The sequence below is a fragment of the Trachypithecus francoisi genome, unplaced genomic scaffold, assembly GCF_009764315.1.
Source record: "Trachypithecus francoisi isolate TF-2019V2 unplaced genomic scaffold, Tfra_2.0 Lachesis_group13, whole genome shotgun sequence".
In the NCBI taxonomy this organism is placed as follows: Eukaryota; Metazoa; Chordata; class Mammalia; order Primates; family Cercopithecidae; genus Trachypithecus; species Trachypithecus francoisi.
This window is the reverse complement of record NW_022681458.1, coordinates 16093929-16119598: the sequence shown is the minus strand read 5'-3', so window position 1 is coordinate 16119598 and position 25670 is coordinate 16093929. Positions and strand designations below refer to the sequence as shown.

Sequence of the window (25670 nt, the reverse complement as noted above, 5' to 3'; positions counted from 1 at the left end):
TTACCGTACGAAATCGTTTTCATAATGTGAAGAAAACACATTAGGAGACTCCTGGTTTCTGCTTGATCTAACTTGTCGAATCGAAGAGTTGAGCCAATCAAAGACAAGGGTCTTGGGATCTGGGAATTCAAGAACCAATCAGGATTCAGTGAGAGTGAGTGACCTCTGCCTTGTAATGATGAGTAGGTTTGAGAGGGAAGCCGTACCTTTTCACAGTTGTCCGTCTTCTCACTGCTTTTCTCATTGGTACTTGGATTGGAGTCAAGACTTGCTAAAGATCCTCTGGAGTCAGCATGGTTTACTGTAGAAATAGCTATTGATGAAAATGCTGTAAACACAAGCCACAGCACACATATGGGAATGAGATGTATGGGCACACATACACACAAAAGCTTCACATGATGAACCAAAAAGATGTTGATTACTGAGGTGGCAGCAGTGTTGTGAAAGACCAACATAACAGCACCTGGGACTGGCATTCAAGATAGCTCTTGTTTTAAAAATGCTTTAGTAAAAGTTCATAAAGATTTTTGGGAAGGAGCTTTCAACTTTTGATTGTTCATGAGAAATTGAAATGACATTTCCAAAACAGTTCTTAAAAATAATCCTTGAAGTTGAAATCCATTATATTTTAAAAGGTCTGCAATGAAAACTTAAAGATGGTTTCCAGAATAAAGTAATTTGATAACATCTAAGTAGGCTGCTCCTTAAGCCAAGTAATAATGAACACTAAGTAGAAGAGGAAGTCACTGGATGGAATTCAAAGAAATATGTAAAAAGACTCTTCGGTTGTATAAATGTAGTATACTTTGCCACATAGATTATGCATAATAAATTATGGACTGAGTAAAAAGCACAATGATATACAATGTAAACATGGATGAGTGTTAAAAATAAGTGATCTCAGAAGATCTGAAGTACCTGCTATGGAATTTAAAACATCTTTAGAAAATGATGTATCCACAGAGTTTGCATGTTTCATAGCTGTCTGGCTTTGAAATCCTCCGTTGGTGCTTAGATCATCTCTAGACCCCTGTATTCAAAGTATAGTAAAGATTAATGGGAATCACTGTATTTCAACATTGTTAACCCACATATGCCTTCTTCATTACACTTCCAATTAAGTGATATTTAATTTGTTCTTTTATATCCCCTCAAAGGTTTTCTGCTAAAGTAGGCAGTGAAAACAAATACAGCCAAAACCATACTTGTAGTTATAATTGGATTTATGTGACTTTTTTATAATGTTGTAGAAACGATCTTTTAGATACAGATATGTAGACCACATGGCTGGATTGGTTATGGATATATTCATGGATCACATTATGGATATCATTATTACCATGAGTTATCTTATGTACATTACTATTATTATCAACTAAATTTTATTTTATTTTAATTATTCTATTTCATTATTTAAGAGGCAGGAACTTACTGTTACCCAGGCTAGAGTGCAATGGCATGATTATAGCTCACTGCAGCCTCAGCCTCTGGACTCAAGGGATCCTCCTGCCCTTAACCTCTTGAGTAGCTGGGACTATAGGTATGTGCTACCATGCCCAACTAATTTTTAAAATTTCTTATTTGTAGAGGTGGGGTCTTGCTATGTTGCCCAAGCTGCTCTTAAACTCCTGGCCTCAAGTGATCCTCCCATCTTGGCCTCCCAAAGTTGCTGGGATTAGAGATGTGAGTCACTATACCTGGCCTACAACTACATTTTAAATATTTATTGTTTGCCAGGCTCTATAATAAATGTTTTCTAGTATACAATTTAATCCTCATAAAGACACTGTGATTCAGGTATTTTATTCTATATTATAATGAAGGAAATGGAGTCTTAAGGAGGTTGGCTAACTTATCTCTCCAGCCACCCAGATAGTCACTGGTACTGCTGGGATTTGAACAAGGTAAAAAAAAAAAATCCATAGGCATAGCTCCTAACTCCTAGATGGTAATACCTTCCTTAAATACTGGATTCAGCAGTGGGTTATTTCATCTGAGATTAGAACACAGGCAACAGATCTCTAGTGGATTGTGCGTAGTCACTGTGGTGTCTCAGTGGAGGAAGGATTATAGTTATTCCTGGGTTGTGACTACAAATAAGGCACTTGGCTATTTATTCTGACACCAGGTGGGGATGTAGGTAATGTAGAAAGTGGTAGGAGAAGGTGTCCACTGAGGAAGGGGCCATGATTGCAACAGAGGAAACTGTAAAAGCTGGAAAGAATTGGAAACTGATACAGAGAACAGAGGGAAATGAAAGCCAAATGTTGAAGGGTGGATCAGGCAGAAGGCTAAAGGGACATATCTGGAACAAATGACCCACTGATGTGAGTATGTAGCAGAAAGTGTTGTTCAATGCCTAGTATGTTCACAGATGAGAAGAAATGGTTACCCAGGGCAAAAAATAATTTTAAAAAGACAAACTATTAACATCGAAATGCGACTTATTGTGCAAACGTACCTGATTAGATGTGTTGACAGTAAAAGGATACAGGTCCTTCAGATAAATCCTTGGCATATTGTCCAGGAGCATGCCGTACAGGGGCATGTATAAACTTGCTATCTGGGCCTGTTTTCTCTAGGTGAAAAGGTAGCCAAAAGAAATGATTCACGTAAAAATCAATAGGCTTGTCGGTTTCATATGCAGTTAATGCAGTGAGCCATTAAATAGTGTTTAGGGAAGGGAGAAAGGAAGATCACTTACTGGCTCTCTGTATCGATCATCAAACGAATGCTTAGCCATTAGATTTTTTAGGACAGCTAAAGCTAAGTGTCTGACATCTTGGTCTTCCTGCAGGGCAAAGCCAATTTCTCGGAGCAGAATTCCGATTAAGAAGTGTTTGCGACAAAATTCATTTGTGACTGAATACTCAGGCATCTCTTTGTGAGGAAGGAAAATAACTCACGTTATTGAAAATCAAATGATCACTTTGTAATTGAGACAGATATACCAAACAACTACCATCAACTTCTTCCACTATTAGGAGGGATTCAGGAATACAGTCTTGCTACAGAAATGAGGTGTGTTGTATCCTCAAGGAGCATTCAGTAAGGGGACTATTCTGTGTATACAAACACAAATACGGGTACAAACTAACACACAACATCAACTTCTGAATCCCATAATACAGCATATTTACAGGATTACAGGAGTTGAGAGGGGAAAACACATTTTCTGCTTGGAGTAATCAGGATATAAGTAGGAATCCATCAAGATGAGCCTTTGAGGATACTTAAAATTTGGAGGTGCAGATCTTTATGGGAACAGACGGAGGCAGTGGAGAAGGGACAGGAGGCTGGGAGAAGCCACGGGATTTTCAATGGCACAGAATTCTGAAAGCACAGGTATGGAAGGGAGCAGGTATGGAGGGGAGCATGGGTATGTGGGAATCAATAAGCACAATGGCTAAAAGGAATGGTGAGAGAATTAGGCTTGAGAGGCTGGGGCTAGATGATGGAGAACAGTACAGTTTCCTTAGCTGCCATCTAGGTCCCTCTCCATTTGTATTTAATTTTGTAAGAAATGCTAACACACGGACAGCTTTGAGATCAGTGCCCTGATAAGGCTCATGCCTTACTGACTTATTAATATGGTGTGGCAGGGTGTAAATGAATTAGACTGTGGGGAGATGTGGGGTGAGGGATACAGTACAGGACATTGTAGCAATGGGGGAAGGAGGGGACAAGTGACAACATGATATCTGGGCTGGGGTAGCAGAAACTGAGTGGTAAATCACTAGGAAAAGTTGACTTAAGTATGTGAGGGAGCAAGGAGAGAGAAATGGCACTGCCAAATTTTGAGCCTGAATTACAGAGAAAAGAATGTTAAAATTTCCAGTAATAGTGGATTTATTCAAATTGTCCAAAGGGTTTTTAAAATGTAACCATTAATAGTAGTACTTGCACCTACAAGAAAACATAGGGAGAAAGCTCTTTGACACTGGCATTCACAATGATTTTATGAATATCACCCCAAAAACACAGTCAATAAAAGCAAAAATAAACAAGTAGGATTATATAAAATTAAAAAGTTTCTGGACAGCAAAGGAAGCAATCAACAAAATGAAAAAGCAAACTACAGATTGGGAGAAAATGCTTGCAAACCGTGTATCTGATAAGGACTGATATCCAAACCCTACAAGGAACTCATATGACATAATAGCAACACACAAACAAACAAAAACCCCACCAAGTTTTAAAAATGGGCAAAGGATGTGAATAGACATTTTTTAAAAGAAGACATACAAATGGCCAAAAGATACAGAAAAAGTGCTCAATATCAATATCACTGTTTATCAGGGAAATGCCAACCAAAACCACAACGCACTATTACCTCATACCTTTTAGGATGGCTATTATCAGAAAGTCAAATGAGAACAAGTGTTGGTGAGGGTGTAAAGAAAGGGGAACCCTTGTACACGGTTGGTGGAATACGTTCATTATAGAAAACAGTATAGAAGGTCCTCAAAAAAGTAAAAATAGAGCTGCCATATGATCTAGCAATCCAACTTCTGGGTATATATCCAAAAGAATTCAGATCATCATGTTGAAGAGATACATTGCAGAATTATTCACAATAGCCAAGCTATGGAAACAACCTAGGTGACCATCCATAGATGAATGGATTAAAAATGGTATATACATGCAGTGGAGTAGTATTCAGCCTCAAAAAAAAAAAAGAAAAAAAAGAAAAAAAGAAAATCCCACCATTTGTGACAGTGCAGGTGAACCTAAAAGTCATTATGCTAAGCGAAATAAGCCAAACACAGAATGACAAATACTGCATGATCTCAGTTAATATGTGGAATCTAAAGAAGTCAAGCTCTGGTGGACAATAAGAGACTACTTAATAGGTACAAAGTACATTATTTGGATGATGGATATCCTAAAAGCCTTGACTTCACCACTATGCAATCTAGGTATGTAACAAAGTTATACTTGTACTCCCATAAGTTTCTACAAAAAAATTAAAGAAGTTAAACTCATAGAAGCACGGAGTAGAAAGATGGTTGCCATGGGCTGGTGAATGGGAGAAATGGGAGGTGGATTTTAGTCAAAGGATACAAACTTTCAGTTATAAGATGAATAAATTGTGGAGGTCAAATATGTAGCAGAGTAAGAATCGTTAATAATATAATATTGTGTATTTGAAATCTATTAAGTGAGTAGACCTTAATTATTTTAATCATACAGACATAAAAAACAAAACTATATGAGGTGTTTGCTTGATTGTAGTAATCATTTCACAATGCATACATATATCAAAACATCATGTTTTCCACCTTAAATATATAAAATTATTATGATTTTTTGAGACAGAGTCTCGCTGTGTTGCCCAGGCTGGAGTGCAGTGGCACGATCTTGGCTCACTGCAACCTCTGCTACCAGGGTTCAAACGATTATTGTGCCTCAACCTTCCAAGAAGCTCAGGTTACAGGCATGTGCCACCACGCCCAGCTGATTTTTCTATTTTTTGTAGAGATGGGGTTTTGCCTGTTGGCCAGGGTGATGTCGAACTCCTGGCCTGAAGTGATTTGCTTGCCTCGGCCTCCCAAAGTGTTGAGATTGCAGGCGTGAGCCACCGCGCTCAATTTTTGTCAATTTTACCTCAGTAAGGCTGGGGGAAGACAGTAGTACTAGCACCCATGTATACAACCTGCTGTCTGCCAGCACTAGGCTAAGCACTTTATGTGTATTATCCCATTTAATCTGCAGGACAACCCATAAGGGAGGTATGATTAATATAATGAACTATTAGAATATTCCAGCTCATAGATGACCAATAGCAAATTAAACATACTGACTTTTTTAGTCCATAAAGAAGCTACTGAATATGAAAATTCACAGGGCTTCAGGTTAAATAAATTTCTCAGTGACATCGTAATACTGAAGATCCAGGAATAGAACACAACTTTTAAATTCCCATCTATGACTACAGAAAAGGTTTGCCTAGACCATTTTAAGTTACTAACCTATTTCAGATAAAATAAACTTATACGAATATCCTCTGTCTTAACAAGATTGATCAAACCAGGTTGTGGTTTAGGAAAAGACACATATCAAATAAAGTGAGTTACATCGAACAAGCGTGTTACTATATACATCTGGGAATTTCATTCATGATACAAATTAAGGAAATTTCAGATGCTTTGGGAAATTAAAAAATACTTCCAACCTCTGGAGAATACAATATGAAAGAATTGAAATTAGGCAATCATTAAACTATCTGTGACAAGAAAGCAATTCAGTCAACTTTTTGAATCTTTTTATTATATGATATTAAATAGATGAATACTTATGAGCACCCAGAAGCTGGAAATTTATAGTATTTATAGTTGTCAATATTACTGGATTACTAGGTGGTTACTGATGCTTAGATAAGGTAATATCACTTACCTGATGCATGTAACTCTTGAGTTGATTCTGAAGGTGTCAAAGGATCTGAATTTAATATAAATAAAAAGTTCAGATATATACATATACATACTCAGATACGTATATATTCATTATGTGTAGTTTATACTGAACAATTAAACTATATGATTTACAAATGTGAGTCTTCAGTATTGCCAATTTTCAAGGAGAATGTCTTAGGTTATTTGTTTCTTTTTTTTTTTTTTTTGAGACAGAGTCTGGCGCTGTCGCTCAGGCTGGAGTGCAGTAGCACGATCTTGGCTTGCTGCAACCTCCGCCTCCTGGATTCAAGCGATCCTCCTGCTTCAGTCTCCCAAGTAGCTGGGATTACAGGTGTCCACCACTGCGCCTGGCTGATTTTTGTATTTTTAGTAGAGACGGGGTTTTGCCATGTTGGCCAGGCTGATCTCAAACTCCTGACCTCAGGTGATCTGCCTGCCTCGACCTCCCAAAGTGCTGGGATTACAGGCGTGAGCCACCACACCCAGCCTATTTGTTTTCTTAAAAAAGAGGGTCATGAGCAGAATTATTCTAATTGTTAGCCTTCTACTTGAGCGTTTATTTTTCTATCAGAACTTTGCCTGCTATGAAACATATTTTTATCATTATTTATAGTATCAGATCTACAAGAAGACTATCAGGATTTTCTCTGAGCTACTGACTAATAGTAAGTAATATAGTTTGACTCTGTGCCCCCACCCAAATTTCATCTTGAATTGTAATCCACATGTGTTACGGGAGGTACCTGGTGGGAGGTGACTGGATCATGGGGACAGTTTCCCCCATGCTGTTCTCATGACAGTGAGTTCTCTTGAGAGCCAATGGTTTTAAAGTGTGGCACTTCCTGCTCGCTCCCTTTCTCTCCTGCCACCATGTGAAGAAGGTCCTTACTTCCCCTTCACTTTCTGCCTTGATTGTAAGTTTCCTGAGGGCTCCCCAGCCATATGGCACTGTGAGTCAATTCAACCTCTTTTCTTCATAAATTACCCAGTCTTAGGTAGTTCTTTATAGCAGTGTGACAATGGACTAACACAGTAAGCAATTGAAATAAAAATGACCAAATAAAGATTTGGTCCTCTTGAATATCTCAATCAGCCCGGCTAACCAATAATAACTTGTCACTAATTTATAAAACAAAAATAAATTCAGAACAAAGTAAAAACCTTAAAGCCTTATTATGTAATATACCATTTCTACCCTATTTTCTATGAAATATGCTTCATAAATTAGAAAAAATTGGAATAATATTATATAGATTATATTTAAGATTAAAATGGCAAAACTTTTATAGGCTTGATAATGTAATTTTCCCTCCATAATACTAGTGTAAGCTAATAGGTTAAGGAAGTATAATGAGGCTCTCTACCAATCTTAGTGTTTGCGTTTGTGAGATTCAAAGCAAATATGCCTCTCGGCTGGGCGTGGTGGCTCACACCCATACTCAAAGCAATCCCAGCACTTTTTGAGAGACTGAGTTAGGCGGATCACCTGAGGTCAGGAGTTGGAGACCAGCCTGGCCAACATGGTGAAACCTCCTGTCTACTAAACATACCAAAATTAGCCAGGTGAGTGGCGCATGCCTGAGTAGTTTGAGCTACTCAGGAGGATGAGGTGGGAGAATCGCTCAAACCTGGGAGGCAGAGGTTGCAGTGAGCCAAGATCACGCCACTGCACTCCCAGCCTAGGTGACAAGAGTGAGACTCTGCCTCAAAAAACAAAACAACCCCCACCCGCAGAAAAAAACTGTACCTCATAGTTTACTCATTACTTGGTAATAAAGTATTTCATGCTCCTAAATAACTTTATTATTTTATTTGCATCTTGATGTTTGATTAGTTTTTGATGTCTACATGGGTAATACTCTCTACCATAATACATATATTTTTTATATATAATATTTATAAATTATATATATAGTACTTCTCCTCCCTATAATTTTATGTCTCAAAATCAAAGGAAAGCTGTCTTTTGGAGCCAGTAAGGTGCCTCTAGGTTCAAATTACTTGATTTACAATCATCAGGTTTATAATTTTGTTGGCCTTCTCTTTAATAAAAAGGGAAACACACAAAAATTGAGGAATATGAAACTGCATTCATCACCACATGCCAATAACTTCTTTTGCATTTTAATTTGATTCTGATTACCTGGGTCTGATACCCATGTGACAGCTTCAAACAAATTTATGACTGAGGAAACAGGAAAATAATAATAAACAAAAGGTAAAACGAACAAACAAAAGCATTCACTTTGCAGGAACTGATGAAAATTCTGGGAATTTTATTACCTGGAATGTTTGCTGATCTTATGGGCAGACACAAAGGAATAAAGTGTTCATGTTGACATACTTCTTGAAGAAAATCAAATTTATACTGACACAAGACCTGAAAGAGAGGCAAACTAAATGGCTATGACTTACAGGCCACAAAACTGAATACAAACAAACAAAATCTGCACTTGAATCTTATCCTTAAAAAGATAAAGTAGTTACCGTACACTTGTGGGACCACTAGGTAATTAAGTTGAAAGGATTTTATCCCCTCTGAACTCTTAAGCTCCATTTCTGCTGTAACACATGCACAGAATTCTCTCAAAGACTACACTCAGATAATGAAACAGACCTCTACAATGAGCTCCTACCATCCAGAGCTAAGGAAGACAATGGTGTGTATCACATAAAATTAGAGTGAAACTCTGTATGCTACATGTTCTCATAATACATTATTTAATTCCTCTTTCCTGCCTGCCCTTGGAAATAAGTCTGTCTTTCTAATAATGTTTGAGTTAGACTGAGATAAATGGAGTACAGGCACGGTCAAAGTCTACTGTAACACAGAAGTAAAGAAAAGCCACATCAGTAGGAAAAATTAGCATGTTCCTAACTGCTCTATTTTCACTCTTACGCATGCTAAGTAACCATGTTTTAAGACTAAGTTCGATGATCATCATTATATTCATTAACCTCAGCTCACAAAATAAAATATGTCCCATTTACTCAGATATTTTAGAATTATATCTTGTGGCAACTTTAGTTAATACTTGAAAATACTGCCATTTCAAAAAGGATAGTATTTGGCTTAAACTTTTGTACATCAAAGTGAACAGGAACATTATTAAATTATATTTTAACTATTTTACACTGAGAACATTCTGTTTGGTCTTTGAAAATATATAATTTAGGTCTGATGCAATTAAATGGATATTCTGCAGATTTCATGCATGAGAGGAGCACAAATGAAGAATATACTTTCAAAAAAATATTTAGAGGGAGAATTGGATTTTCAAAACCAAATGACATAAAATCATGTAACTCCAGTCAAAAGTAAATCTCCACTGCACCCCATCTCCCAAAAATAATGTTTAAGCACCTAAGCATGACATGAAAGGCTGTAAGAATCTCATTATTTATTTTTGGCTGGTCTAAATCTATTGTACTTTTCAAATACCTAGATAATTTCCCCTTGAGGACTGGCCTTCTTCACAGTGGGTAAAGGATAACAGAGAATTGTTAATTCATATGCCCTGTCTTCCCTCCTTAAGAGGCAAGAATGTGACCCAAAGCAGGCTGCTCACACACTTCCTCTATGGAAGGTGAATCTGAAGCAGAGTGTTGGGGGGAGAAAATGGCTTCAGTTGATTTATTTAAGCAGATGCAGCAGCACCCTGGCCAAATGGTTCTTCATTTGCAATTATTGGCAGGCCCCACATAACATTTTGGTGAAAGACCATATATACAATGGTGGTCCCATACAATGAGAACAGAGCTATATAATGGAGTAGGATATATACCAGCTGGGTTTGTGTAAGTACACTCAATGATAATCACAGTGATGAAATTGCCTAACAATGCTTTTCTCAGTACGTGTCTCTGTCATTAAGTGACGCATGACTGTATTCCTTGTGCTTGAAAAGGCTTGGCCCCTGCTCTTTTCAAAGCCTGCTTCTGCAGCTGCTTCATCAATGCTATTTACTCCCAATACCTTCCCAGTCAATTCCCTTTTGCTCAAATTGGAGTCAGTTTCTGTTGCTTGCAACCCAAAGAACAGTAATTGATCCAACTTTCATCATCTGGCCCATTTCCAGTGTAAGTTCTCTCCAGCATATGTCATAGCCATAGCTCAGTGGTTCTCAAACCTGAGAGTGCATAAGAATCACCGAGAGGTCCTGTTAAAACAGACTTTTGGGCTCCATTACCAGCAGTTCAGTTCCCAAGTGATGCTACCTCTCTGGTCTAGGAACCACTGCTCTAGAGTTCTCTTGACGTCTCCCCAACATATACCCGTATTTGGGTAGGGCATGCAACTGTCCCATTTTGCCCAGGACTTAAAGGTTTCCAGGGAAGTAGGACTTTCAGTGCTAAAACCAAGCCAGTCTAGGGCAAACTGGACTGTAGGAATTGTAGCTACAAAGAGCCATTCTCTTCACCACCCACAGGAAATAGAAATGAAATGTAAACACTTTCATTCCACTCTCCTTTGTCCACATTAAGGGAGGACTTGGTAGGCATACTCAGCAGATGAACCATTAAAAGGCTGCCTCTCCTTGGCATAGAAATCACTTTCTGATACAGAGAATGGATAGGTTAATGACTTAAGCAGGCATCCACAGAGACTACTTTATTTATTTACAATGCCATAGTTTAGAAAACGATCACTCCTGTACATGGTTCTTACCTTGAGGTCACCGGAGGAGAACATGCTGATGTAATTGTTGACCATCTTAAACACATATCCTCGGTCCATAAACGTAAAGCAACGCTAAAATAGATACAATTCTAAATTCAAACACTTTTACTTGAAGAATCTATTAAAGATTTTAGAAAGTATGATTAAATATATTGAGGTAAAATAACACTGAACTAAATGTGTTGTATAATTAGGTATTTTAGAAATCTAAATATGTATAAGCAGTCATCCACAAATGGCAACTAAAATAACGAAAATTTATATTAAAAATGAAAATGAAATGAGGCAATATACTAACACAGAATAGGTACATTTAAAAATTCAGAAGAAAACAAAAATTGAAGGAAAAACAAAATGAAAGTATAACTGAACAAAACAAAAATATCAATCAGAAAGCTACAAATCTATATTTATTGATTTTATAAAATGTCACTGGAGCTTTGCAATGAAATATTATAGCCCCTTCTTTTTTATACAGAAAGCTTTAGCTTTCGGTTGTCTACTTTTTTAACCACTTAGTTACATTTTATTATTTTCTTTTAGTAATTCTATTTCACACTTCTGGGGTTGTAGATCTTCTTCTGTACGCACTGGGTCATAATGAGGAGTGGTAGAGATGGGTCAGGAAAGCCTTTTAAATCTCACTGGGCCCTTTTAACAGAGTAGCTCCTCTCCTTATCAGCTGAGGAAGCTTGCATTTGAAGGGCGAAGGAAGGAGTTCTTAAGATTTCTATCAGTGAGCTGCTCACTACCTTTCTTATTCTGTGGTCAAATTTCGCTTTACTATATCAAGGAGAGTCTTAAACAGTAAGTAGGCTCGGAGGAGCACTTGCTATCTCTCTAAAAGACGGATGGTCCTGTAACCAGTAACCAAGCTACCGTGGCCAAAGACTGCACAGGCAAAGTGTGGAGCAGGAGGAAGGGACCATAGTTCCCAATGTAGGATCTGGGGAGGCACTAGAGCAGGTGCCTCCCGTAGTGAATCTGCAGCTCATCACTTGGTGTGTGAGTCTCATTCTATTCACCCATGTGGGTGTGAGTAAACATGCTGCTTGGGAAAATTCCACAGCTAGTGTGGAGTGCTTCTTTCTTGTCCAAAGAGTCCAGGATAGTCCAGTAAAATGGTTTTGCATTTCTTGGAATCTCTCCTCAATTTTACTCACAACTCTCTTTTCTCAGACAGGACTACACATAAAATCTTGCTATGGAGAGGGGACCAAGTGAAAAGTCTCCTCTTGAAATACACCTGTGTGTAGGCCGGGCGCGGTGGCTCAAGCCTGTAATCCTAGCACTTTGGGAGGCCGAGATGGGCGGATCACGAGGTCAGGAGATCGAGACCATCCTGACTAACATGGTGAAACCCCGTCTCTACTAAAAACTACAAAAAACTAGCCGGGCGAGGTGGCGGCGCCTGTAGTCCCAGCTACTCGGGAGGCTGAGGCAGGAGAATGGCGTGAACCCGGGAGGCGGAGCTTGCAGTGAGCTGAGATAAGGCCACAGCACTCCAGCCTGGGTGACAGCGCGAGACTCCGTCTCAAAAAAAAAAAAAAAAAAAGAAATACACCTGTGTGTAAACAAGAGCTATTTTCTCCAAAGTTGTTCTTCGAACTGTTAGGTCATTTATATTGCTGTTTTGTTTTTCCTTTCAATTTTTCTTTACTTTCTTTTGAATTTTTAAATGTACCTATTCATGACTGTGTTAGTACATGGCCTCATCTATATTTTCACTTTAAATATACATTTTAGTTCTTTCAATAATTCTTCCTTCAGTAAAAAGTTAATGGCTTCCAAGTCCTCACATGTCTCAATAGAATAGTGGGAGAGAGGTAGACACCACAGTATAATCATAGCCTAAAAAGACAGAGCCAAGTGGGGAGGGGGGAAGGAAAGGGGCTTTGGTGCCTTCTGCACTGAACTGGCTCCTGGCACCCGTGTCCAGTCTCCCAGACTCTCCATTTGCAGGAGGAAGTCCCAACCTGGCCACCCTTGGAATATCAGGGGCCCTGCCTCATCTTGCAGAGGAGAGGAAGACCACCCAGCAGATCTCTATGCTCTAGAAACTTCCCAAGAAAGAGAAGGAAGAAAGAGCCCTGGGGAAGTCTTTGGCAAAGATGCAGGGCTGTTTGACTGCATGAAGGAGGGACTGGTGAGTCCCTGTCTTTGAACTAGTCCAAAGCAGGATGGTGACTGCTACATCCCAGAGACTGTGGCGGCTACTCTGCAGATAAGACCTGTGAACTTTGAAGGAGACCTGTCTCCAGCACTCATAAATGGGGACTGTGGGGAGAAAGTGGTGCTGGGGAGTAGAAGAATCAACTTGAGGTTTCTTGACTGTGAAGAAAGACCTTCTATGTGGTCAGCTTGGCATCCTCTTTCCAAGGGGGCAGTGAGGGTGAAAGGGGGTCATTCCTAGGGTGAAAGGTCTCCAGAGTCAGCTCTTTTCCTGCAAAAAGCCCTCCCTCATGTCTGGCTTCACCAAGTGTAGTGTGTCTCTCTTGCCCTGGGCCCCCTGGATCTGATCTGTCCTAGCATCTTCTTGACCCTTAGGGGCAGTGGCTCTCTTGCTTATGGATGAGGCCTGGAGGGGCCTCTCTCATTTTGTTTTAAGATAATTTATATTCATCTTTTATATTAATAGAAAATAAATTATAGCAGGTTTTGGTAAACTATGGCCCATGGGCCAAATCTGGCCCACTGCCATTCTTTTTTTAAATAAAAATTTTATTGGAACACAGTCACATTCAGTCCTTTACATAATGTGTATAGTGAATTACTGTTTTTGTGCTGCAATTGCAGAGTTGGGTAGTTGTGGCAGAGACTGTATGGCTTACAAAGCTGAAAATATTTAGTATTTGGCTCTTTACATAAAAAGTGTGCAGACTCTTAATTTAGAGGATAACTTATACCCTACCAAACTTTTTTCACAGTTTGGTTGAATAAACTAAGGACCAAATATTCTAAATTATCTGTTAAAATATATGATAATAAAAAATTTATTTATTTTATTTCACCAACTGTGAGAGCAATGAGAATTTTACTTCACAATTGGTTGGGAGATGAGTTATGAACCATCACATTTCAAAGCAAACCACATGAATGTCTTGTCCTTTCCTTATAGAATTTACAAAACCACTGCCCCCCCGCCCTGTTTTCTTTTTCACCTTGGACGCTTTTCCTTTGCCCCCGTGTTAGACCTTTAGCTCATGTGCCACCAGCAGCAAATTTTGCACAGAGGAGCTCTATGGTAAACATTCATTTGTTTCAAAAGCACAGACTATTTAAGCCAAGTAGAGGAGATATGAAGGGTTTTCCCTTTTTAGAGACTTGCTTATCTATCCTTATCTGATATTTAGAGAGAAATACCACAGATGTTTCTTTAAACATATTTTGCTAACAAACCAAGTCTCTCTCTAACCTTAGGTGATTTCCAAATGGGTTTCAAAAGCTCATTGAAACAAAGCAGTGGTTAGTCAAGCGAAAGGGCTAAAAGATATGGCTATCCAATCAGGAGAATAAAAATCAGAATGAATCTGTCTTTGCTCCCATCTTGGTATTGTGCTTCATAAACAGAGTGTCTAAATAGATATGTTCAGATAAGTAGAGCTGTGACCCAGGTGGGTGGCAAAAAGAAAAGTGACAAAAGCTGCATTCATTTGAATCCTATCTACTTCACTGAGAGAATAGTTGAGAAATGTACCAGCTTTTTGGCATAATTGCTGAAAAAATATTACTTTCCCATAATGTGGGCTAAGGGAGGCTACCTTTTAACGCAGAACATTTTTACATGCCCACACACTGGTTCCCAGACGTTCTTCTTGATTCTTGGAGACCAATTTTGAGCAACCCGTGGAGTGACAATAATATTTTAGTTGTTAAATTCCAATGTTGACTGATTCACAGTAGTTGACTGCTAATGTAGACTTCAGTAACAAAAAGAGGTAGCAGTCATTTGAAGCCCCAATTGAGCAAACAACGACTGTTTGCTGGAAATATAAGAGATTTATGACATCAGCACTGGGAGTGGGCTGTGTTGAGCAGCTGAAAATTCAAACGTATTGGACTTGCACCAAATGACGATGTTCAGTTTTACATTTTCAAAAATCACTCTTTTCCTTTCTTTTTTTCTCTCCTAGTTCAAATGATTCATCTAATATGTGTTCCAATTTTGTTTTAATTTTATGTGTCAAATAAATGCTATTAAAACTTCAAATTAGTAATAAAGAGGGCAACTATGGGGTCTCTTCCCTTTTTTAGAGACTTGCTTATCTCTCATTTTTTTGTAGTTTAGGGAAGAATATTTCAGATGTTTCTTGCAATATATTTTATTTGCAAACTGAACTATATATAATTCTTTCTAAGTTTCCTAGTAAACAACTAGCATACCAATAAACTTTATTCCTATAGGTCTTAAAATGTGGTAGAAAACTACAGTAATTTTTCCCCCCTGTAAACTTTTCCCCTTTAACACTTATCATTCTTGTCTCTTTCTGGAAGCAAGAAAAAAGTAAAAATCAGAGACAAAACCTTGAAGAAAAAAATAAATTCAGGGTAAGAACACATATAGTGTATAATTTGAAATAGTTTTTAACACATTAAAAAAGAAATTAGGCTGGATTAAAGCTCTCCACTGACAAGTTGGGCTCGTTTTCCACTTCTATAGGCTTTTAACTATATATTATTAGCATTTATTTATACACTCTCCCACCCACCCATAGGTTCTGGTGACTACCATTAAGAAACAAGTCAGATGACTTCATAAAGGTTACAGTAGTCAAGAGTTAGACAAAAGAAGGAGGCACAGAAAACTATTATCTTTCTAACTGCATGCATCATCTGTTAAATGGTATACTGTAATTATGTATCTTAGTTTTTTCTTTGACTTTGCGTTTCTTTCCTCTCAGCTCAATATAAATGGTTGTAACCCAATGAAATATAACTAATTTCCATACATATCCAGTTTAGTAAGTAGTTGCTCAATACTTTACTTGATAATTTTTCTTTCATGGGATCAGTGTGATCTTTTTGTAATGTAAAAAACAGCCTGGGTCAAGCTTGGTGGCTCACACGTGTCATCCCAGCACTTTGGGAGGCCAATCGCTTGAGCTCAGGAGTTTGAAACCAGCCTGCACTACGTGGCAAAACCCTGTCTCCACAAAAAATACAAAAATTAGCTAGGTTTGGTGGTGTGTGTCTGTGGTCTTAGCTACTCGGGAGGCTGTGGTGGGAGGATCGCCTGAGCCCACAGAGATTGAGGCTGCAGGGAGCTGTGATCACGCCACTGTGCTCCAGTTTGGGTGACAGAGTGAGATCCTGTCTCAAAAAGAAAGAAAGAAAAAAAAAAGAGTCTGGAGATAATAAACAAAAATGCTAAATTCCTGAAGGTTTTCCCAAAGTGGCTATTTGGTATCACTGTCAGACCTAAAGCCATTATAACATCACTTTCAAGGGCAGAAATGCCCGAGAGAATATTACTGCTGTAGTGCAGCTTCCCTTTTAAAAATTTCATTTTTTCTCTTCAAATATATTTAGAAGTACTATGATTTGACTACAGTCAAATGGATACTTTGCTCTAACCTTAGTTTTCTTTTTTTTTTTTTCTGTGAGACGGAGTCTCGCTCTGTCACCAGACTAGAGTTCAGTGGTGTGATCTCAGCTCACTGCAACCTCCGCCTCCCAGATTCAAGTGATTCTCCTGCCTCAGCCTCCCGAGTAGCTGGGACTACAGGCACGTGCCACCACGCCCAGCTAAGTTTTGTATTTTTAGTAGACACGGGGTTTCACCATGTTGGCCAGGATGGTCTCTATCTCTTGACCTCATGATCCGCCCACCTCGGCCTCCCAAAGTGCCGGGATTACAAGCGTGGGCCATTGCACCCGGCCCTCTAACCTTAGTCTTTATTCAATAAAACTTCAAATTGGAAAAAAAAATTAAAAAGTATTTCAAGCAGGAAAGATGTATAAATGAAAGTTTTCATCTAACAGTGCTAGTTTTGATTTTTCATCATACATGAAGATGTGAACTGATGAACGTTTAGACTATCTTGCATCCACCAACACGGGGCCTTGAATAGAACTGTGATCTCATATAACTGTACCTTGAGAAATCTGGCAACGCTGTGGTTTGCCCTTCTCGTTTCTTCAAGTGCATCCTTGTATTTCCAAATCACATGGTCGGATAGGACCATGACAAGATTGTCCAATTCATTTTGGTAAGATTCAGGAAATCTCTGAGGCCGGGGAAGCTAAGGAAAGAATGGATTATTTCTTTATAACGTGGCATGTGAAATATTAAGCCGAGGAAATATCAATTGAAAGATTTCCTTTATTTTATAGGTCATCAAATAAAAAGAATCCTTTTGAAAACTTGAAAGCAATAATAAAATAGAAGCCTTTTAATTTCAAGGTCATGATTTCCATCATTTTTATTTAATGTTTCCTTCAATTTTGGTCAATTAAATTTTCACATTATAAAAAAAGTCAGTCATAAATATTAATTGCAAACTATTGAAACAATGTAGCAATGTACAAAGTAAAACGTGAACCTTTTCTATGACCTCTCACATCTTACTTCCCCTCCTTCCCTCTCAGGGAATAGCTACTATTAATCGTTTAATGAACATTATTCTAGATATTTTGGACATGTAGTTCTCTATTTCATTTTATTTTATTTTATTATTATTTTTTCTTTGAGATAGAGTTTCGCTCTTGTTGCCCAGGCTGGAGTGCAATGGCATAATCTCGGCTCACTGCAACCTCTGCCTCCTGGGTTCACGCGATTCTCCTGCCTCAGCCTCCCGAGTAGCTGGGATTACAGGCGCCTGCCACCCGCCCAGCTAATTTTAGTATTTTTAGTAGACAGGGTCTTGCCATGTTGGCCAGGCTGGTCTTGAACTCCTGACCTCGGGTGATCGACCCACCTCGGCCTCCCAAAGTGCTGGGATTACAGGCGTGAGCCACCGCACCTGGCCCCTCTATTTCATTTTAAAATAAATTATTTTGATTTTTTTACAACTAGGAATTCCCCCAATAAACAACTCTAAGAAATTAATAAATGAATAACTGAATGAGTACAGATATTGGTTTGAAATGTCCTCTGATACATGGTGAGTCCCAGCTAGTTTTAACTCCTTGGTCCTAGTACAAGATACAGTTAAGAGGCACCAGTGGAACCTCACAAGTCAAGATAAAGAAGGGCTTGGCTGTGAGATGACATTACATCCACTGAATAAAGCTTATGGATCCCAAAAGACCATTTCAGGTCCAGAAATCCGTCCCTCCTGTTTGGACTCCTGCATGTGAAGACAATGTTTGAGGCAGCTGAGTTCTTCCAACCCAGACTCTGCCTTTTTTTTTCTTTTTCTTTTTTTTTTTTTTGGAGACAGGGTGTTTCTGCGTCACCCAGACTGGAGTGCAGTGGTGTGATCTCAGCTCACTGCAACCTCCGCCTCCTGGGTTCAAGTGATTCTCCCACCTCAGCCTCCCAAGTAGCTAGGAGTACAGGCGCCACAAATAGCTTGGGGAAAGTTTACTATGAATGCTTTGGTGTCAAAAGATAATATCAGGGCTGGGCACAATGGCTCACGCCTGTAATCCCAGTACTTTGGGAGGCTGAGGTGGGCAGATCACTTAGGCCCAAGAGTTCCGGACCAGCCTGGGCAATATGAAGAAACCCCATTTTACTAAATATATATCATTATCTATCTATCTATCTATCTATCTATCTATCTATCTAAAATTAGCTGGGCTTGATGGCCGTGCTTGTAGTCCCAGCTACTAGGGATACTGAGGTGGGAGAATCACCTAAGTTGGGGAAGTTGAGGCTGCAGTGAGCTATGATTGTGCCACTGAACTCCAGCCTGGGCAACAGGAGTGAGACCCTGTCTCAAGGAAAAAAAAAAAAAAAATGGGCCAGGCATGGTGGCTCATGCCTGTAATTCCAGCACTTTGGGAGGCCGAGGTAGGTGGATCACCTGACGTCAGGAGTTGGAGACCAGTCTGGCCAACATGGTGAAACCCCGTTTCTACTAAAAATGCAAAAATTAGCTGACTGTGGTGGCAGGCGCCTGTAATCCCAGCTACTTGGGAGGCTGAGGCAGGAGCATCGCTTCAACCCAGGAGGTGGAGCTTGCAGTGAGCCAAGATCGTGCCACTGCACTCCAGTGTGAGTGACAGAGCGAAACTTGGTCTCGAAAAAAAAAAAAAAAAGATGATATCAGGTCTTTTCCCACTGTGATGATTAGAGATGGTTAGAGAGTGAAAGGTACAGTGCTCCTGAAAGAAAACTAGGGTGTGAGGGTTACCACTGAAGGGGGTCGTGAAAAGCATACCTCAATCGGGGAAGACAAACTGCTGGACACAACCATGCTGGCTATTTATTCTTAGGCTGCTCACAGGTGTGTTTTGTGACCTGTCTATACAAGCAGATGCATATTGGTAGGAACTAGAAGAGAATTTTAGTCCAATCCACTCTTCTTACAGATGAGAAAACAGGCACTGAGATGTGAAACGTCATTTTCATCAGCTAACAAGTTAGTGACAGAGCAGGAATTTCAACAGTGAGGTTTCCTGACCCCAGTAGAGCTTAATGACAGAGAGATATGAACCATTTTTATCTTTGTGTTAGATTTTCTTTCCCTCCCAGGTAGGAGGCTCTCATCTCCAGGAGTGGAAAGCAGGTACAGCAGAAAAGCAAACACAGGATTTACGAGTTAAGAGTTATGGAACTCTACAGACAATTAAAGGTCCAGCAAGGCATTTCTGTCATACTAAGATCAAGGCCGTGGTTAGAAAGACCTGGGGCCTAGAGCATGGATGAGGACCTCTGGATGGATGACTCTGAGGAAGTGGATCTGCATACTTCCCTGAAGCCTTAGTGCTAGCAGAAGTTTAATTCCTCCCCATTAAGTGTCATCACTCTTCCCATGCAAGATGATATTGCAAAGGCTTCTCCCTGCTAGAAATCAGGCAAACCCTTGAGGAGGTGTCCTGCCTCTCCTTCTGGTGATCAGGACAATACCTGGAGGTTAAATCCTAGCTTAACCCAGCTGGGGGCTTGCTGGTCCTAAAAAAGCAAAAAAGAGAATACACCCAAAGGGGCTATAAAAATTAGCTAGCATGTACCACCAGGAGGTAGGGCAGAACCTCTGCAATTGGACATTGAAGATGTGGGCCAGAAAGTAAGGGCAACTTAGAATACATTGACATGGAGGTGCTTTTTCAGAACATGCGATTAAATAAGGACTCACGGGATGAGCAACTCACTGCTAGGGTTGCTCTGAGAATCCAGAGATGGCCTACTTTAAAAGTGAAGTGGAAATGTCTGGTTGTCCTGGCAGAGGATAGAGGCAAAAATAAAGAGGTGGCGGGAGATGGATATGCGGGAATGGATATTAATTGAGACCGGAAGATCCACCAGTGTATCAAGTTCCCCAGGCAGGCCCAGAAGACAGCATGCACCACGGCCATCAAGAAGGTGCTGGGGACCAATATCGTTAAGAAAGTCAGGGGTGTTTCCCATCTGTTAGCAGGAGCAGCAGTCACAGCACTGGCTCTTGAGCAGCCACGGGGATCAGGGGTCACCAAAACAACAGAGGCCATGTGCTGTGCTTAATCTTAGGAGCCAGGAGGCTGTGAGTATCATGACAAATGGTAAGACTGGTGGGGAAGCCAAGAGGGACCGACTCTCAGGGAGTTGTAGAGCTGGTTAATGATGCCTGGAACTCCTAGGGACAAAACAGACAGCAACCAGCAATGGTGGTACCTCATATTAACAAAGAAGGCAAGAATGGGCAACTGGAAGATGAGGATGTTCATTCTAATGAATAGTCATGGTTCCTTTCTCTGTTCCTGGACCTGAGTCACAATTCAGATCTGGTACACATTGACTGAAGAGGTGATGGAGTCCCTAAAGGAAAGCCCCCGCTGCAACAATGCAGTAGGTACATAGTGTAATGAGTCTATCATTTCTTCTCCAAAGGGCCCTGTAGCCATTTACTCAGGCTACTATACACTGAGGAGAAGGGAATACAGTTCAAAGACTGTTGGACACAGGATCTGAGTTGACACTGATATCCAGAAATGAAAAGCATCACCATGTCTGTCCTGATAGAGTGGGCACTTACAGGGATTAAAAGTGGAGTCCTGACTAAAGTTCTGTTAACAGTAGATCCATTGGGTTCAAAGATCTCCCCCAATAGTCATGTAACTGGTCCCAAATGTATAATTTATATTAATAAAATTGGCATTTGGAGTAACCTTTCATGGGGTGCTTGGTCTGTGGAGGTAGCCTAGAGGGAGAGGCCAGGTGGGAGCTTCTGACGCTGCTTCTCCCCCACCAAAAGAATAAATCAAAACAATATCACTGTACACCACCAACCCCACCTCATGCAGCATTGTTCTGATTTACTCTCCACGTGGGGCAAGGGCAATGCCAAAGGTCTTCCCTTGACCCTGCCCACAGTGGGGACTGAGAGAAATGTGTGTGGAACTCAGGTGATCTACTTGGCTGCTTCTTGGTCTTCCTCACTCCATTGTAACTGTGAACGGCCACATGTACCAACTCTGGTGCAAGTAGAGTATGACGACCCGAGGCTGAGACCACTCTAGAATGAGGGTTTGGGTTACATCACCAGGTGAGTCACCAAGACCTTCGGAGCTGCTAGCTAGGGTGAGAGGGATCTAGAATGGCGAGTTGTCATGGGAGATGATGAGTAATACGTAGGCTCCTGAAAAGCCATGGCAGGGGCTGTAGTTAATTCCATCAGGGTCCCTCTTCTAAGCTTCCTTACTTTCAGGAGGAGAGGCCCATGGGAACTGTGGGGAAGCAGATTCATGAACATGTACAATATGTCATGCAAACTTGGACTGTGGCAGCCAGGAATGTGCATCGCTCAAATGTTCCTTCAAGACAGAATCTAGTGGGAGGAATATAAAGAGCTGCTGTATCTTGGGATCTGCTCCAGCATTCATGCCAAGGCTACCCTCTCCCCAGGCTGCTCCCAGTCAATAACTTAGCTTGTGGAGGTCCTAGAGTCAGATGGCCTCCCCAGTGCAGGGTTCCTCTAATGACAACTCTTTGCTCTCAGACTTCCCATCAGCCCAGCTAAAACCTTATCACTGTGAGACTCTTCCTAGCCAATCCTCCTTCCTTCCCCCTTTTCATTTACAGGCATCAGACTTTCCCCATTTGTTTTTCCTGTTCCTTTTATCCTTTATAGTTACTTCCCTCCAATACATCTTTTGCATTTCCAATATTGTCTTGGTATCTGCTTCTGAAGGGCCTGTGCAGATGTACACAATCATTTCTCCTACTTATAAAGTAATATTGTAAATTGCTAAGGTTTATAAAGCAAATAAAAATGGAACTAATGACAGCATAATCATTAGTGCAATTGTTGGATAATATTGTAAACATATTATAATATTATATTACTGATGTTCTTACCTGGATTTTATTTGTGTCAATCAGGTGCTGTGCCATCGATTTTAGGATGATTGCAAAGAAGAACCAGGAATGCTATTAGGAAAAAAAAGGCAACAAGACATTTATTATCCTATGGTAAAATAATGATAATTTTTTCTTTGTAATATGTAATATACTATAACATTGTTATGTTAAAATGTATTCTTTGAAACTAAATGAATTAGAGCAGTAAAATATTCTCTATTATAGTGGGATGATTTTTATCCCACTGTAAAGTGGGATAAAAAGTTCTAGTGGTAAAAGTAAATGTCAGACATTTCAGTTTCTCAATCCTCTCAAAAAACATTTAAACTAAAACAAGTTACGAGTTTACTTGGCATGACTGACTAAGCTGTTATTTTACGAAATATTTATTCAAGGGATGTTCTAGTTGTTTCACTTAGTGAAACAAAACTAAACAAACTTTTTTTTTTCTTTTCTTTTTTTTTTTTTTTTGAGACAGTCTCACTCTGTTGCCAGACTGGACTGCAGTGGTGCTATCACGGCTCACTGCAGCCTTGAACTCTCCGGCTCAGGTGATTCTCCCACCTCAGTGTCCTGGATACCTGGGACTACAGATGTGTGCACCATGCCCAGCTAACTTTTTGTGTTTTTTGTAGAGACAGGGTTTTACCATGTTGCCCAGGCTGGTCTTGAACTCCTGGGCTTAGGTGATCGTCCTGCCTCAGCCTCCCAAAGTCCTGGGATTACAGTTGTGAGCCACCAAGCCCGACCTAAACAAACTTTTTATTGTCCTAGACTCACCCCTAAAATTTCAAAGGTTAGAGGCAAGGGTGAAAATGGAAGGTCGTATGTCTAAATATCTAGAAGTTGGAAGTCAAGCTGAAAAGGTGTTAAATAAAATATCCTCCTACCTCAACAAACAAAACTTCATAACACCTTGGAATGCCGCACCAGTGTGTGAGGTCCTAGGGGGCACAGGGCCTGGCCTAACCCTTTTCTTCTTACCCAAGGCTCTGTCCTCCCCCTTGAGGGGCCTGGTGCACATGTGTTAAGTACTTTAAAAAACAAAGCTTCAAAACTTATGTCACCTAAATAACTCATATCTCAAAATTATCTGCTCATGCCAGATTTCGTCATGAAATAAATGCAGGCTCAATGATAAGAGCAGGACACACCGGCTCCTACTTAGGACTTTGCAGAGGTAGGACCTTGTCCACCTGAGCTCTTTTGGAAACTGTCCAGCCTGCACATCTGAGTGCTGGCCACAACCCGACCCTCCTCCCTACCACAAGTAGCTCCTTAATGGGGTCTAGGGTTGCACTCAGGCATCAAGTCCTGTCCTCTGGAGGTCTGGAGGGCTTGGGACAGAGATTGAAGCAGGCCTGGGATTCCGCCTATAGGACCTTCAGCAAGAGGGTCTTGGGGTTCCTTACAGGTCTAGAAGGGGAGGTAGGGGCTCCGGGTGGGCTTATTCTCTTTATTCTCTTAGCTCCTCTTAAACCTTGGCCTAGGAGGATGGGTGCAGTATGAGAAAAGCTAAGCACATACCAGGATGGGCACCCTTCTTTCTTGGGTCTAGGGGTGACACTTAGCTACAAAAAGTCATATTGTATATGTACAGTTTCAAGAACGCACCCCTTGCATCCTCTCTTGCTTCCCACCCCTTCCACCGTAGTAACACTTTTAAATTCTGTGCTGATCATTCCCTTTACTTTACTTCACAATTTTGCTATGAATACTTATACAATGAAGGGATATTTAGTTCATCTGGCCACTGAACTTCATATAAATGGAACTGTCCTCTATGTATTCTTCTGAGATTGCCTGTTTCATTCAACAAACTCTGTTCTGTGGTTCGTTTATGTTGAAGCATGTAGCTGGGGGGATCACCTATGGTCACCACATGACATGTATAATCACCATGGACTTACCTGCTCTACTGTCAATGGGCATTTGGATTATATCCTGTTTTAAGCTCATACAAACAATGCCGCGATAAACTTTTGACAACATAGTCCTAATTCCGGAAGACTGGCTCAGATCAAAAAGAGAAGGGATTGGTGTTCTACAAAGGCAGCTATGGCTTAATGGAGTGATCACTTGTTAGTAAGAAGAAACGGAAATGGCTACCAATACTATTCTAGCACTCCAACAGCATTCTAATGGCTATTAGAAGTGAAACATGTTGTTAGGAATATGAATGAATCCCAGGCACACTGCTGCAATCCTCTCTCCCTAATCTTGTCCAAAATATTTTTAGCCATCATGTCAAGTGTTCCAACATTTGTCTCTTAATTCAACAGACTTCTGCCCCTCTTCACCCCTTAGCACTCTGGTCTGCCTCCACTATTTTCCTTGAATCCACCAGCACTAATGAAATTGAGCTTTTACCTGTTTACGTCTGATGACAAATGAAGCCTTGACTCCTCTACTGCCCTCTCCACACATTCCCTTATGTGTCTGCCCACTCCACTGCCTCCTGTCTCCTGAAACCCACCCGCCCCGCCTTCCAGAGCACATGGTCCATCATTAGCACAATCTCCTGAAGATGCAATTCTTCTCTGAGCATTCTCTTCACTCCGTATTTTAACTGAGCAGCGACTCTCCCCAGAGGATCCTGCTTCTCTGATAGCCCCTCGAGTGGTTACGGTCTCCATTTTTACCCCACTGTAGTCGATTCTCAACACAGCAGTCAGAGGGATCCTTTTAAACCAAGGTCAGCTTGGTTTAAAACATTACTCCTCTGTGCAAAACCTCCCAATGACACAAATCTCAGTTCTGCTCTGAGTGGGAATGCCAGGCCTCTGCTAACTGCCAAGCCTCCAGTGGCTTCCATGACTTCATCTTCCATCTTTTTTTTTTTTCTTTCTGCTCACTTGGCTCCAGCCACAGTGTCCTCCCTGTCTCCTGCAGACACACCAGCTGTGCTGCTGCCTGATGACTTCATGCAGGTCTTTCCCTCTGAGCATCTCCATGGCCAGCACCTCTTCGCCTTCACATTTTTTTTTCTTTGCTCAAGAATTACCTTCTTCATCAGATACATCCTGACCACTCTATTTACAACTTCAGCTCTCCCCTACACCTTCAGTACTCACAATGCCCAATTCTTACCAGTTCTATAATTTTTCCAACGCATCTTCTTTTC

The 25670-nt window shown here is 40.4% G+C and overlaps 1 protein-coding gene and 1 long non-coding RNA gene across 6 annotated transcripts in view; one reads left to right on the top strand and one right to left on the bottom strand.

The window, feature by feature from the left end:
- DOCK10 (dedicator of cytokinesis 10) overlaps window positions 1–25670 on the bottom strand; it is a 286919-nt gene that overhangs the window by 42165 nt on the left and 219084 nt on the right. For 3 of the 4 annotated variants that reach the window (XM_033230043.1, XM_033230041.1, XM_033230044.1), the window contains exons 27-36: window positions 22544–22615; window positions 17196–17342; window positions 11089–11172; window positions 8703–8799; window positions 6400–6444; window positions 2708–2883; window positions 2465–2581; window positions 922–1033; window positions 207–328; window positions 5–119 (exon numbers count right to left, since the gene is read on the bottom strand). In XM_033230043.1, coding sequence (XP_033085934.1) covers window positions 5–119; window positions 207–328; window positions 922–1033; window positions 2465–2581; window positions 2708–2883; window positions 6400–6444; window positions 8703–8799; window positions 11089–11172; window positions 17196–17342; window positions 22544–22615 — 1087 coding nt within the window. The remainder of the gene's footprint in view (window positions 1–4; window positions 120–206; window positions 329–921; window positions 1034–2464; window positions 2582–2707; window positions 2884–6399; window positions 6445–8702; window positions 8800–11088; window positions 11173–17195; window positions 17343–22543; window positions 22616–25670) is intronic. The other variant, XM_033230042.1, reaches the window with a different exon arrangement.
- LOC117094446 overlaps window positions 1–25670 on the top strand; it is a 340510-nt gene that overhangs the window by 213996 nt on the left and 100844 nt on the right. The gene's annotated exons all lie outside the window — the stretch shown is intronic.